This window comes from Molossus molossus, unplaced genomic scaffold (genome assembly GCF_014108415.1).
Source record: "Molossus molossus isolate mMolMol1 unplaced genomic scaffold, mMolMol1.p scaffold_m16_p_16, whole genome shotgun sequence".
Classification (NCBI taxonomy): Eukaryota; Metazoa; Chordata; class Mammalia; order Chiroptera; family Molossidae; genus Molossus; species Molossus molossus.
Window position 1 is genome coordinate 25,293,412 of NW_023425351.1, and position 13,992 is coordinate 25,307,403.

At 36.8% G+C, this 13,992-nt stretch overlaps 1 protein-coding gene across 1 annotated transcript in view; it reads left to right on the plus strand.

The window, feature by feature from the left end:
* PREX2 (phosphatidylinositol-3,4,5-trisphosphate dependent Rac exchange factor 2) overlaps positions 1 to 13,992 on the plus strand; it is a 238,748-nt gene that overhangs the window by 174,376 nt on the left and 50,380 nt on the right. The window contains exons 33-34 of the mRNA XM_036263944.1: positions 405 to 507; positions 6,710 to 6,853. Coding sequence (XP_036119837.1) covers positions 405 to 507; positions 6,710 to 6,853 — 247 coding nt within the window. The remainder of the gene's footprint in view (positions 1 to 404; positions 508 to 6,709; positions 6,854 to 13,992) is intronic.

Sequence of the window (13,992 nt, forward strand, 5' to 3'; positions counted from 1 at the left end):
AGATTTATTTGTAAGTAATAAACAAATATGATTAGGCTCTTGCTACAAAATAGAATAAAGAGATGTGTGGAACCATTTAGACCTTTGAGAAAAATAAAAATATAAAATTATTAAAAATATGTAACTTTGATAGATTTATTAATTTTATTTTAGATAGTAAACTTAAGTGTTGATAATTTGGTTTGTATACGAATCAAACACAAATGAAGCTAGTTTGGGTCTGGAGATGTTATGCTGTGCTATGCTATGCTATATTATGTTATGTTATGCTGTGCTATGCTATGCTATATTATGTTATGTTATGCTGTGCTATGCCATGTGATGTCAGGTTATGTTTTGCTATGTTATGTTCAACACAATTCTATTATATCACTCATGTATTGTTTGTTTTTCTTTCTTTCTAGACAGATGAACAGGCCATGCTAGAAGATACACTAGTTGCACTATTTGATTTGGAAAAGGTTTCTTTTTACTTTAAACCATCAGAAGAGGAACCACTGGTTGCAAGTATGTAGTTAAATGTTTTATAGAAGTTCTTTGGCATCAGATGACAACATATGGTAATACTTTGGTACTAATATATTTAATAGGAAGTTTAAACTGTTTTATATGAAATATCATTTAGGGAAATAAGAATAGCAGTTTGGAAGGGATAGAAAGCATATAAAACAAATCTACAGTTATTTCTAAACATTTACTTTTATTTATTAGTTTGGCCTCCAAATTTTTTTGAGTGTGTGCATCAAATTTTGTGCTAGTCGAGATTTTCTTCCCTTCTTTTTTATTTTTGTTACTGTGGTAAAAGATACACACCATAAAATTTACCATTTAACCCATTTTCTGTGTAGTATTCAGTGGTAGTAAGTACATTTACAATGTTTTGCAGTCATTTCCAACATCCATCTCCAGAAATTTTTTCCAAACAGGAACTTCATACTCATTACGCAACAAGCCCCATTTCCCCCTCCTCCAGTTCTGGAACCTCTGTTCAACTTTCTGTCTCTACGAATTTGCCTATGCTAGCTACCTCATGTAAGCAGGATCATAGACTATTTGTTCTTTCTACTGCTATTTTATACCAAGGCATTTCTTCTTAAATTATAAAAGGACTGCCCTAATATTTCTGGCTGCATGGATCAACTCAGTAGCTTCCGAAACTTTTTCTCAAATATACAGCAAAATTGACTGAAGAGAGTTGTACTTCTTATCTTCATTTGTCTGTAGAGAATGTATTAGCAGGCAATGAAAACAAGTATTTAGGGCCAGTAAGAAACAGAGGTGCCCTATGTTATGCTCACATTGTATAGAATTTAGATCTAAACCAATTAAGAAAGACATTATAGTTGTTTGATCTGACAATAATTGATAAAAATTGTCATTTAATTTTGAAGTAGATCCCTATTCTATACTTTCTGCTCACTCAAAAATGAAAATTGAATATCATTTCATCTGAGTGTCAAGAATTTTAATGTGTATAAATATAAATGCAGTAACTATCTTGATTCATTTATTTATCCTCTACAATACCCAAGAGGGCAAAAGCCTTTTCTGTCTCCTTCATTGTTGTATCTCAAGCACCCAAGAGAGTGCCTGGAACAGAAAAGGCAATATTTGTTTTTTTCAGGGAAATGAATGAACAAATATCAATTAAGTATATGTACTGCCACAGGCAAAAAGGCTTTATGATTATAAAAGTAGAAGGAAAAAAACAAACTTAGTGGGAAGAATGAAGGAGAGACTTCAACTGCACATCGTTTTACCTAATGTTGAAAAGAAGTTACTTAATGAATTGAAGGACTGAAAAGTATTCCTTTGATTGAGAGACTGCCATCATTATACCTAATAGAGGCAGTAAAGTAGAAGTATACATTCAAAGAAATAGCGATATTTAGGTTTTAATCTCTCTATCTTTTAGTTTCTGCAAGTTGCCATTTATCTACTCTTTCAACATGGTCATAAATAGGTTTAAAGCTTATCTGTGAATCCAAGAAATCTTTAGCAGTTTGTTAATTTTCTGTCTCTTGTTTTTCTATAAGTGTGAGGATTTTGTGTATTATGATAGATGTTAAACTTCTCTAGGGCTGGAAATGGTTCTTATTTTCACATTTCTAATGTCTAGTATAATAAGTAGGAACTAAATAAGTATTCATTTAATCCATGATCTGATTTAAGAGTGACAATCATTCATTCACTTCATGAACATTTTCTTAAACGCCTACTATGACTAAGCACTATATCTGTGCTGGATACAGTGAGAACTACACAGACAACCCTCACAGAGCTGATACTCAGGTGGGGAGAGATAAATAACAAGCATGACAAAATGAGGTAACTTGATCCTAGATTAGAAGATGATAATATGAATGTGTGAGGGAAATAAAAGAGAACAGAGGATGAGAACGAAGGGGCAGATGGAAGGGTGCCATGTTTGACAAGCTAGGGGGAAGCCCTACTGAGGAGGAGAGCAGAGACCTGAAGGGATCAAGGGAGCAAGTCACACAGATATTTGCAAGGGGTGCTCCAGACCCATTAGGACAGCGGGCATGCTCTCAGGATTGCAAGGAAGCCTGTGTGGCTGAAGTGGAGTGACTGAGGGGAAAGGAGAGGAGGTAAGAAGGAGGAGGAGGCCAGACCACAGAAAGAACTTTGCCTTTCTAATGAGGCCACCGAGCAGAGGAACCTCATGATCTGCCTTGCCTCTCAAAGGCTGCCTCAGACTGCTGTGTTGAATAGACCATTACTGGGGGCCAGGGCAAAAGCAGAGAGAGCAGTTAGGAAACTACTGCAGTGACCCCGGTGGAGGATGATGGTAAATTTACCTTGATAGTAGCTGTGGAGATGGTAGAAGTCATTGATTCTTTCCGTATTAAATTATGAAAATAAGAGGACAGAATTTTATTAATTTTCACCTTCATCAATAAATGAGAGAGAACAAGAACATGAATTACAATGTTAGGAATGTAAGTTATATTTAAGGGAGAATTAGTCTGATAAAGGGAATTATTTGATAAGGATATTATTTAAACAAATTTTATGGTCTTCTGTGGGCATGTATAAAATACAATATATTTTCATTTACTTGAATAATGTAGGCACAACTTTGCTGAAGGTAGAGAAATTCTATTTTCACAATATAACCTAATGTTTTATTCTTCCAAATTTTGCCTGAGAAATTATAAACTCACAAGAGCCTTGTTTTCCAGAGTTTAAATATGGCGTTCCTGGTGAACGGCCTGTTAAACAAACAGAAGAGGAACCAATATCATTGATAAAATATTTACTGATCACATATCCACTATGAGAGGTGTAGCTTTGGCATATTGAAAATGTACTATTAAAGACAATTAAGAGCATTAAGTAACTTTAGTATATAAATGCAAATGAACCCGTGACAAACCCAACAGGGGTGGAATACAGTTGGTGGTACATTTTTAAGCATTTCCCTGAAGCACAACCTCACCTAGTGGAAGGTCACTTCCAATGCTGCATTGCTGGATATAAGTTAAAAATAGGGATGATAGGAATAATTATTCTAACTTAATTTGAGGAAGGAAGAGAATTATTCAGTATCTGAGGGTCATCACATCTTATTTATATGGTATAAGAAAACTAGAGCTTTATCGTTAGTTGTGTGGGATTCGATTTCTATAAGCATAGAAGCAGAAGCATGAGATTAATTTGTGTCGCTGTAATGAAAACTAGTTGGCTGCATATATATGAGAGGACTGAGTGCAGAGGAGTGGAAACATGAAGACATAAAGAGAACAAAGAACAGCGAAGCTGAAATCAAGAAACCTTAGTTCAGTTTTTGGTCCATTCTTATCTGCAAACATGAGAATATTAGCTTTCCCCCACTCACAGGGTTGTGAGGTTTAAATAAAGGAATGTACTTGAAAGTCTCTAGCATTATAAAAGGCTAATGGTAGTATTCAGTAAATATTCTAATCTATCCTCCTTGCTTTATTACTTTGTATTCTTTTTAAAAAGCCATATGTAGCATTTTCATAGTCTTAATTTTGTATTAAAGAACAGTGAGATTCGGAAGAAATATGGCGTGCCAAGCAAGTAGAATTCAAATGTCTGCATTGAAGATAGTTCATTTTCTTGGACTTAATGATTATTAAGTATATACAACATGCCAAGTGCTAAACTAAGTTTTAGGGCTCTAATGGTAATTAAATACAACAAAGTCCCCATTTCCATTAAGTTAGAGACCAGTGAGAGATGCAAAGGAATGAATGGACAATTTGACCCACTTCAGTATAGTGGGAAGTACAAGATACTTCCCATCTCATATTATGTAATTGGTGGGGGAATAAAGGAGCTAAATGATTAGGTTGTATATAATTAAATTTTGTGAAAGATCTTTAATTTTTTGGAGAACAATATAATGACAGCAGATCTTTGTCTTTTCCATTGTTATAGAGGTAGTTTTATAGTAACTGTTAGGGGAATGAATGTTTTTGCGCCTCCACTCAATCTGTAGTGCCTGGAGCTGTGGATGCTGTGATGAGTAAGACAGACACATCCCAGTCTCCATGGAGCTCACAGCCTAGTTGGAAGACAACAGAAAGGAATCAACAACGAAGACAATTAGGGACATAATAAATCCTGTGCAGGAAACAAGTAAGGGATGAAGAATAAAGGATAAGGGGGCCCTTTTAGGAGTCACCAGGGAGGGCACTCAGCAGAAGTAGCTTTTAAGCTGAACTGAAGGACAAGAAAAATTCAATCCTACAGAGGGAAAAGGAAGAACAATTCAGGCAAAGGGAACTAACAACTTCTTAGTCAAAGACTTATTTTCAGACTCACTAGCCCATTCCATGATGGGGGACACATTTATAGGGATGGGATCCCGCCACTGAAACTTCCCTCAAGAATGAGTCTCTCTGTAGGCTGTAACCAGAGACCTTTCCTTATACAATACTGTTTTTGAAGGTTTTAATCATTGCATAGTCCGAATTGTCAAGTTTGTTTTTCTTAGTTGATAAATTTCCACCAATAAAAGGCAGCAATTTTCAACTCGACATTATTATGCACTTTTCAGGGACACTGACTACTTGGCGAGAAATGGGTTTCCATTCTTTTATGTGATACTCTTAGTTTTTTACTTCATTTTAAATTCAGTATACTTGATTATTTTCAGTTTCAGTTCCTTAATTTCTGGCAAAGCATCTTCATTTGTTCTTTGTTAGTCCTACATGATGGAACTCAACTGCTGCGTTGTTTTCCTTTCTATAACGTTATTCATTTGGTAATGCAGACATTGGCCATGTTGGTGCCAAAGAGTAAAGGGATGGACTTTAACGAAATTAAAATATATATGAAAGACATTGTATGAAAAAGGAAGCTAGAAGATGCCAATATTTAAAATATATAAATCTGTATTTTCTGCGATGTTCATGCATCTTTTTTTCTTTATTTTAGAATCAGAAAAACAAAAAGGGATTTTCCCAATCATGAATATGTAGTTAATTTTCAACTCTTTAACTGAGAAATTTATTTATTATTTTTTCTAAACCAAAATTTTTCATCTCCCTTAAAAAGAAAAAAGAAACAAAAATAAAATGAGCATTATTAGTATAGACATAAGAGACTTGTAGATGTTAATACAATTCTTTTATTGATATGCAGAGTTACATACATTTAATGAGAAATTTGAAATCTGTTATTAATGGTATTTAACTTTAAGCTCTACTTTTATATACAGTTTTATTTCAAAAAATGAGTTAGAAATAATAAATACTGAGTCAAGAACATATATTAAATGCCTACTAAATTTTGGCTTTGTGTTTTAACTAGTTAATGTGACTATTCCAGCTTTTAAAAAATATTTTATAATCCTTTTTAAAAAAATTATGTGGAAACTATTTCTCATGGCAAAGTAGCATAAAATAGAGAGGATTTATGACAACACTGTGAAATACTCCTGAAACATTTTAACTTTTTGAATTATTCGTTTTTTTATCTCTTCCCCCTCCCCTCCCCCTGCCCTCCCCCTCCCCCTACATCCTCCTCCTCTTCCTCCCCCTCCCCCTTCCTCCTCCTCCTCCTCCCCTTCCCTCCTCCTCCTCCTCCTCCTCCTCCTCCTCCTCCTCCTCCTCTTCTTCTTCTTCTTCTTCTTCTTCTTCTTCTTCTTCTTCTTCTGTAAATAAATGTAGGATATTTGAAAAAAGCTAAAATAATTTGGACAGATCATCTCTAATGACTGTTGGGCATTGACAGAGATAATCCAGTTTCGATCTGGGGCTCAGAGAATGGAGCTTGCAAAACCTGAGCTCATTTTGATAATGGTTGCTATGTGCTCAATTTCTTGCACACTACTTAAAAACTGCACCCCATGGACTCATTTTGACTAAAATATGAATGAGGCGGTGGCCCTGGGAGATTGTGATTCCAAACCACGTGTAGCTTAACTTCTCATTTAGTTAAGTGAGACATCTGGTGTGTCGAAGTGTAACGAAGTTTCCCCTCACAGGATTTTATATACAGTACAGTAATAAATCTGTAGCTTTAGCTAATGAGAACCTGATTTATAGTCTTCCTCTGAATAGCAAGGTAAGTATGCCGAACCTGAACTTGATAAACATGGGTACTTTTACAATATTTAGTTTCTAGTAATTTTCAGGATTCTTTTTAAAGGTTAACAAATATGCTGCATAGTATATCCTGATTTTAGAAAATAATGTAACATTAAATGTCATTTTAGATGTTCCTCTTACATATCAAGTGGAAGGAAGCCGGCAAGCTCTGAAAGTTTACTTCTATATTGATAGTTACCACTTTGAACAGCTGCCTCAACGGTTGAAAAATGGAGGAGGATTCAAAATTCATCCTGTTCTTTTTGCACAAGGTAAACTGTTTCCCTTTTTTACGTCATGCACATAAATTATTTTATCTTGATCAATTTTTTTTAATTTAATTGTGCCCTGGCAGGTGTGGCTCAGTTGGTTGGAGCATTGTCCCATATAAAATGTTGCTGGTTTGATTCCCAGTCAGGGCACATACCTAGGTTGCGGGTTAGATCCCCAGTGAGGGCTGTGTACAGGAGGCAACTGATCAATGTTTCTCTTCTCTCCCCACCCCTCACTCTCCCTTCCCCTCTCTTGAAAATCAGTAAAACGCATCCTCGGGTGAGGATAAAAATAATAATGATACGTTTTAAAAAATAAATTTAATTGTAATCATCATTTTAAAAAATTAATTTAAAAATTTCCACACTGTGCCTAGGTAATATATTTACTTCTGGGAATGTTTATTAAGGAAAGAATCATGTGTGGTTTAAATATTTATATAATAAGATTGCAGCATTATTTATAATGGAGAAACAAGACACAAGTGGTTGAAATAAATAAAAATAAATTAATTTGGCTTAAATGATGGTAGAGCCATTAAAATTGTATGATTAAAAATATGTTATCTCTGGCCCAGCTGGTGTGGCTCAGTAGTTGAGTGTCGACCCATGTACCAAGAGGTCGCCAGTTCGATTCTTGGTCAGGGCACATGCCCAGGTTGTGGGCCCAATACCCAGTTGGAACCCCAACAATTGGCAGGAGGTGGCCAATCGATGGATGTTCTCTCTCATTGATGTTTCTAGCTCTCTCTTTCTCTCCCTTCCTCTCTCTCTAAAAATCAATAAAGAGCAAAAAATAAAAAGAAATATATTTTGTCTCTGGCCAGTTTTCCTCAGTAGTTAGAGTGTTGGCCTATGGACTGAAGAGTTGGGGGTTTGATTCCTGGTCAAGAGCATGTACCTGAGTTGCAGGTTCAATCCACAGCCCTAGTCAGGGTCATGAAGGAGGCAGTAAATTGATGTGTCTCTCTCACATCAATGTTTCTCTCTCTCCCTCCTTTCCACTCTATCTAAAAATTAATAGAAAAATATCCTTAGGTGAGGATTAGCAAAACAATATATATTTTTTGGCCTTGGCTGGTTTTGCTCAGTGGGTAGAGCCTATGGACCAAAGGATCATGGGTTTGGTTACAGTCAAGAACATGTACCTGTGTTGCATGTTAGATCTCCAACAGGAGGCAGCAATCAATGTTTCTCTCTCTCTCTCCCTCCCTCCCTTCAACTATCTAAAAAATCAATGGAAAAATATCCTCAGGTGAGGATTAATAATGACAACAATAAATTTTGTGAGATGGAAAAAGGTTGACAATATATACATGCAGATTATGAGAAAGAATTGATATTATAGTCTCAATTATGGCATACATGTACATATATACTTATATGCATGTAAGATACTTTCAATGTAATTGGATGACTAATGATGATATTTTATTCTTTGAGTTTTTCTGTGTTATGTCAGTTGTGGCAATAAAAATGTGTTCGGTTTGTAAAAAAATTTTTGGCAATATAACAGTGAGCATCAACTGCAGTAGAAGAAATTAAGATTAACATGAGTGAGAAGATTCTTGCAGTGAACTGGTTTCCAAAGGAAAGTCCCAGATTTTTTTTTATTTTTATTTCTGGGGTCATAAATGCTGCCTAGAAAAGATCAGAAATCCAGATTATTGTGTAATTTCCTCTAGACTATATCTTTTTTTTTTTAAACACAATTTATTCTGTGGTCACAAGATTCTATCAATTTTTCTGAGTGATACAGTAGAGCATTTCATTTTTCTTCTTTTAAAATCTGCAGTGGTTTTGCTGTGGAATTTTTATATTCTAATAAAATTTTTATATTCTAATTTTTATATTCTAATAAAAATGAGATTAGCGAATAAAGTCAAACTCTGTAACTAAAGAACAGATGGAATATGAAGCCTAAATTCATTACCAAGTGAAAATTCTTCTTGTACCACATGCATATTATCTTAATTCTAAAAACAATGACCATTGCAAACAGATGTTTGAGAAGAATACATTTTAGCAGAGGAAAATTTCAGTGAAGAGATCTTAGGCGTTATTAGAATTTCCTTCCTTCCTTCCTTCCTTCCTTCCTTCCTTCCTTCCTTCCTTCCTTCCTTCCTTCCTTCCTTCCTTCCTTCCTTCCCTCCCTCCCTCCCTTGACTGTGGTAGGGTCCATAAAGAAAATGCAAGATTCTGTAATGAAAAGGAATAAAAAAGAAGAAAAAAAAAGAGAGCAAATATAGACCTTTGGAGCTACATTAGGAGAATGGTTCAGCCTAAAATATGTTAAAAGCCATTATAGAGACACAGATTTAGAAGACAGAGAAGGATGCTGGTCTGGAATGTTAACTTTTACAGAGCTTAACCAGAGCTTACAGTTGTTAAAGCCTCTCCACCCCAGCCTTTTTTTTTTTTCTCTATTTGTCTCTTTTTAAAAATTCTGTCTTTGCAATCATTACTGAGATGACAGATGGCATTAAGCATATTTTCTAAAAAAAATTATTACACATGTGACAGCCATAAATATTCATACCCAGTTGCAAATGTGTATAAAAGAAAGATTACTTTGTAAGTAACCTCTATTTTATAATTGTGGCTAAAACAAATTTTAAAAGAATCCCTAAATATATATTATTTCAGTAAGTCAACAGCACTTTAAAAATATAATGTAAAGAGAAACTACAGCAAACATTAGCTTTAGTATTCACACAGCAGTAAAACAGGAAAGATGAGCTGAATAAACAACAGTGGAAATACTGCAGTTGAGGTCACAGATAGGTAAGAAGGCTGGAAAACTGTTTGTCTCATCAAGAATCTGTCATTGACAAGGATGCTTATAGAAGGGCTTGCGGAAGTTCCTCTGCATTCATAAACTTCCACGAAGAACCATTAGTTGCTCTCAGTATTCATCGGATTGAGAGAAGCACAGTAAACAGCCCTAGTTTGAATGGACATTACCATCGGGTAATTGAAAGAGGTGGTAAATGGAAGAGATTCCAAATGGAGTCTATTGTGGGATGAAAGCTTTTTTGGAAGGTTTTAATTTTGTGTGTACATACATGGGTCTTTGTAACAAATTTTAAAAAATAAAAATATTGGATGAATTTGAAAACTTCCTGGGAAATTTCTTAAAGTCAGCCCTCCCAAAGTCGTCTGTGGTACCATATACTTAGAATAGGAAATGAATGAACTGCCTTCTTCCCAGTTTTCTTGCCAGAATGTATCCTTGGGCAGAGGAGGGTACTCATTAATGGGGCACCTTGCAGAGATGGCACCCACAATTAGATCAGGAATTCCAGGCTTAGAGGCAAGTAGGGAACACATTAGGGAGCACGTGTCGCTGAAGATCAGAGCGGCAGAACAGGATCGTAGGCATGAGTGGTACAGATGTCTAGGGTAAGGGTCACAGAAACAATCAGGAAGTCAGTACAGAGCATAACAAAAATGCTAGAAGGTGAAGATCATGCTAAAACTATCTTCAGTAAGTACTTCCTAGAAGTCGGGGAATTAATCCTGTCGGGATCCCTGAGCCCTTGGTGAGATAAAGGAAATAAAAATGGGAGTAAAGGAAGGTATTGGTTACTCCTCCCTCACTTGCTTGTTTCCATGAAGTCTCTTGAATATACTGGCTGCATATTCATCACCTTGGGAAAGTTTTAGAAAGTACCCATGCTTGGCTCCATAGCAAACCAATGATATCAGAATCTCTGGGAGGTGGGGCCCAAATACCAGTATATTTTAGAAGTTTTTCAGGTGATTCTAAATGTTCACTGGGAGTGAGAAAGCACAGGTCTATGTGTAATATGTAATATGAAACACTGTGCAATGATCCAGTTAATATTTGCTTAACTAGAATAATTCATTTCACAAATGTTTGATACTTTTAGATTATGGGCAGCTGGGACCAGGGAGCTGGGCCTTTTTGCTTCTGCGTTGTTAGGTCATTAGGATGCAGGCTGCCCCTGAAGGAGATGTGATTGTGTGGGACAGTTTTCCAGCAAAGGCTGAAGATGCCTTGGAGAGCTGACAGCTGAGAATGTCTTCCAGCCATCCTAGCAGCTGGGCAACAAGCCCATCATTTCTGAAAGGGAATCTGAGTGGTGACTCTCAGAACATCTGCCATAATATACATCTCGCACTCTCTGATCCATTTCTTCTTGTAAGGATTGGGAATGTGTCCTTCATGACTAATGGACCTCCCTTCCTGGGGGGATAATTGAAAAGAAATATGTTAATGGGACAACTATAGCCCTGTTGCTACAGCTGGTCTTGGGATGCAATAGATTTTCATTTTCCTCTTCTGCTATCCACTGTAGATTAGCCTTGTTCTCAGCCTGAACCTCTGCTGGTCTTTATGACATTGCAAAGACCTTCACTCGGAGGGTCCTGATCTCTTGGTCCCTATGCCCTTCTCAATCCAGGGTCCATGCAGTTGTTCAGTCGCCACCAAAAGTGGACAAGGGAGCCCTGGCTGGTGCGGTTTAGTTGGTTGGGCATGGTCCTGAACCCTGAAAGTTCACCAGTTCGATTCCCAGTCAGGGCACATACCCAGGTTGTGGGCTCGATCTCCTTTAGGGGGCATGCTGGAGGCAGCTGATCGATGTCTCTCTCTGTCCCTCTCTCCCTTTCTCTCTAAAAATCAATTTAAAAATCTTTTTTAAAAAAAGTGGAAAGGGATTACCAAGAGGGAACCGAGTGCATTATCTGGATGCTAAACATTCCTCACTGTGTAACAATAGCCCTACCTCCTTATTATGACCAGGGTTTATTAGCCTTGCCAAGATGGTATTTGCTCTTCCTTGCTGTCAGTGCCTTGGCACAAGGACCCTCCAGTGCGCAAGTGGCAAACACAGCTTTCAGTTCTCCGGGTCCCTTGCTTTGTCTTCCATGGAAAGTGTGCTCCTTTGGGGATCAGGACCTTTAAACCCACTGAGCCAGAGTTTCAGGGATGGAAGCACGTATTCCCCAAGTGAGGCTCTGGAACTGAATCTGTATTAGTTTCCAGGACTGCTATACAAATGACCACAAACTGGCTTAAAACAATGGAAATGTATCTTATTGGAATTTTGAGGCTAGAAATCTGAAATCAAGATGTCCGCATGATGAGAATTAGGGTAACTAGACCAAAAAAAAAAAAAAAAAAAGAGAAGTCAAATTTTGAAGTTTGAACATTATTATATATTTTAACCTCCTTTTTCTGAGAAGAGAGATTTAATTTGGTATAATGTCATTTCATTTTCTTCTTTTTAAAACAATAATTAACCAAGCAACGGACCTAAAATAGGGAATGTGGTTCTATACAAAGTTTATTTTTTAAATATAGAACTCATCTTTTTCTGTTCATTTCCCCAGAACACCATTCAAGCACCATATAATTTTGCTGAGACTCTTGGCAAAATTATTAAACTCTTCTCTTTAAAAAAAAATTGTTTTTTACATAAGTGTGCATTTTAACTGTTGTTAGCTGGGAAATATTGTTAAGAAGCATAATGAAAATGCCAATTTGTTTTTATATTTTAACAGACTTTTAGAGCAGGACTGATATTCTAGTTAAAGTTGAGCCATCAAGACCTGAATAAAAATTAGATCCCAGGTGTACTCTTCCCCTCTCCCCATTTCCCTCTTGCTCCTTCCTGGTGTTTTTAGTCTGTCTGGTCTTACATCACCAATCGAAGTGTCCTTGCGTAGACCCTTCTCTCAGTTCCTAAAACTTCCTCTTGGCTGATCACACTCACGCATAATCTATATGTCCTGGAAATTAGATAGTGCCTGCAGGGCATTGGGCATGTTGCCTAGTACGTAAAACATGTGCAGTTAATGATAAGAGTAGTCATAGGCTCTCTTACCACTATTATTTAACTTAATTCTTTTCCAAGTACAATAATTAGTAGATTCTCTTATTTTCCATTTCACAAATGAGAAACCTGAAGGTCTCAGATATTAATTAACATGCCCAAGGTCACATATCTACTATGGAACGGAAGTTGTGGTTTTCTCCAAAGCAAGGGCTTTCATTATTAGTTTTACAACTAGTAGAGGAATCTACATTTAAGAATGACCATTGATAGATTGAATCCTCCTGGAATATTTGAGGATTGATTTTTTTCAGGAATACTTCTTTATGTTTCTTGTGTGTGTTCAGGACCAGAAGCTTGCTAAACCAGTGCAAACATTCTAATTAATGGAGAAGTCTTAAGGAATAAACAATCATTGAAACAAGCTCCAAATTTTATTCCCCATTCTGAACTAAATGTAGTAGGTTTTCTCTCTAATTTTGCACAAATGGTTTTCTCAATTATAGGCCAATAATTCCATCTGTAAAATTTCAAATGCAGCTGTACTCAAAATTTTGTTGTTTCTTCAATGCTCTAGAAGTCTGACTAGTTTAGAAAATATAGCACAGCTAAAATTAACAATGACTTTTTGCCCCCCAAAATGGTGATACGTATCTGTCAATTCAAAGAAATCTTATTGTCAGTGGTGGTCAAGGGGGTCTCTGGCCAGTACTCTGTGCCCTCAGTTCTTGTCTTGTAGGAATGAATTCAGACAAGAGACAGTGAATAGCAGATGCAGGTGAGAATTTATTTGTAGGGAAAAAATACACTCAGAACCTGAGCAGGCAGCTCAGCTGCCTGAGACCGAACCAGGTCCCCCCATATCTGAGTTCAGAGGACTCATACCCATAGGCTGGAATGCCCCTAGGCAAGGAACAAGTCACCCCCTCCTTCATGTCTAAAAAAGTGTATCTTTAAGTTAGAAGGCCCCTTCACCCAGCTTAGACCACATCCTGGAGGGCTCTGAATCCTTCCTCCTCACATAGGGGCCTGCCCCCTCCATTGTCTGTTTTCAGTGTCGTGTCTCACACATGCTTTTTCCAAGCTCCAGCTGCCTCTCCCAGCTCATGTCTTTCTGTCTGGCTACTCTAACATTATTATGTAGTTTAGAAATTGTTGCATTTAGAAGTTTTAAAAGAAGGTTAATTTTTTAACCAATTTGAAATGGTCTGCTGACAAGTGAGGCTCTTAGTGGCCGTAGTTTCCGGGGAACTAATTTACATGGGACCAGATTAATCCCATTGCCATCCCTGTTGCGGTGACTTCTCTACGGGACGCATTGTACTTCCGGGCAATTCC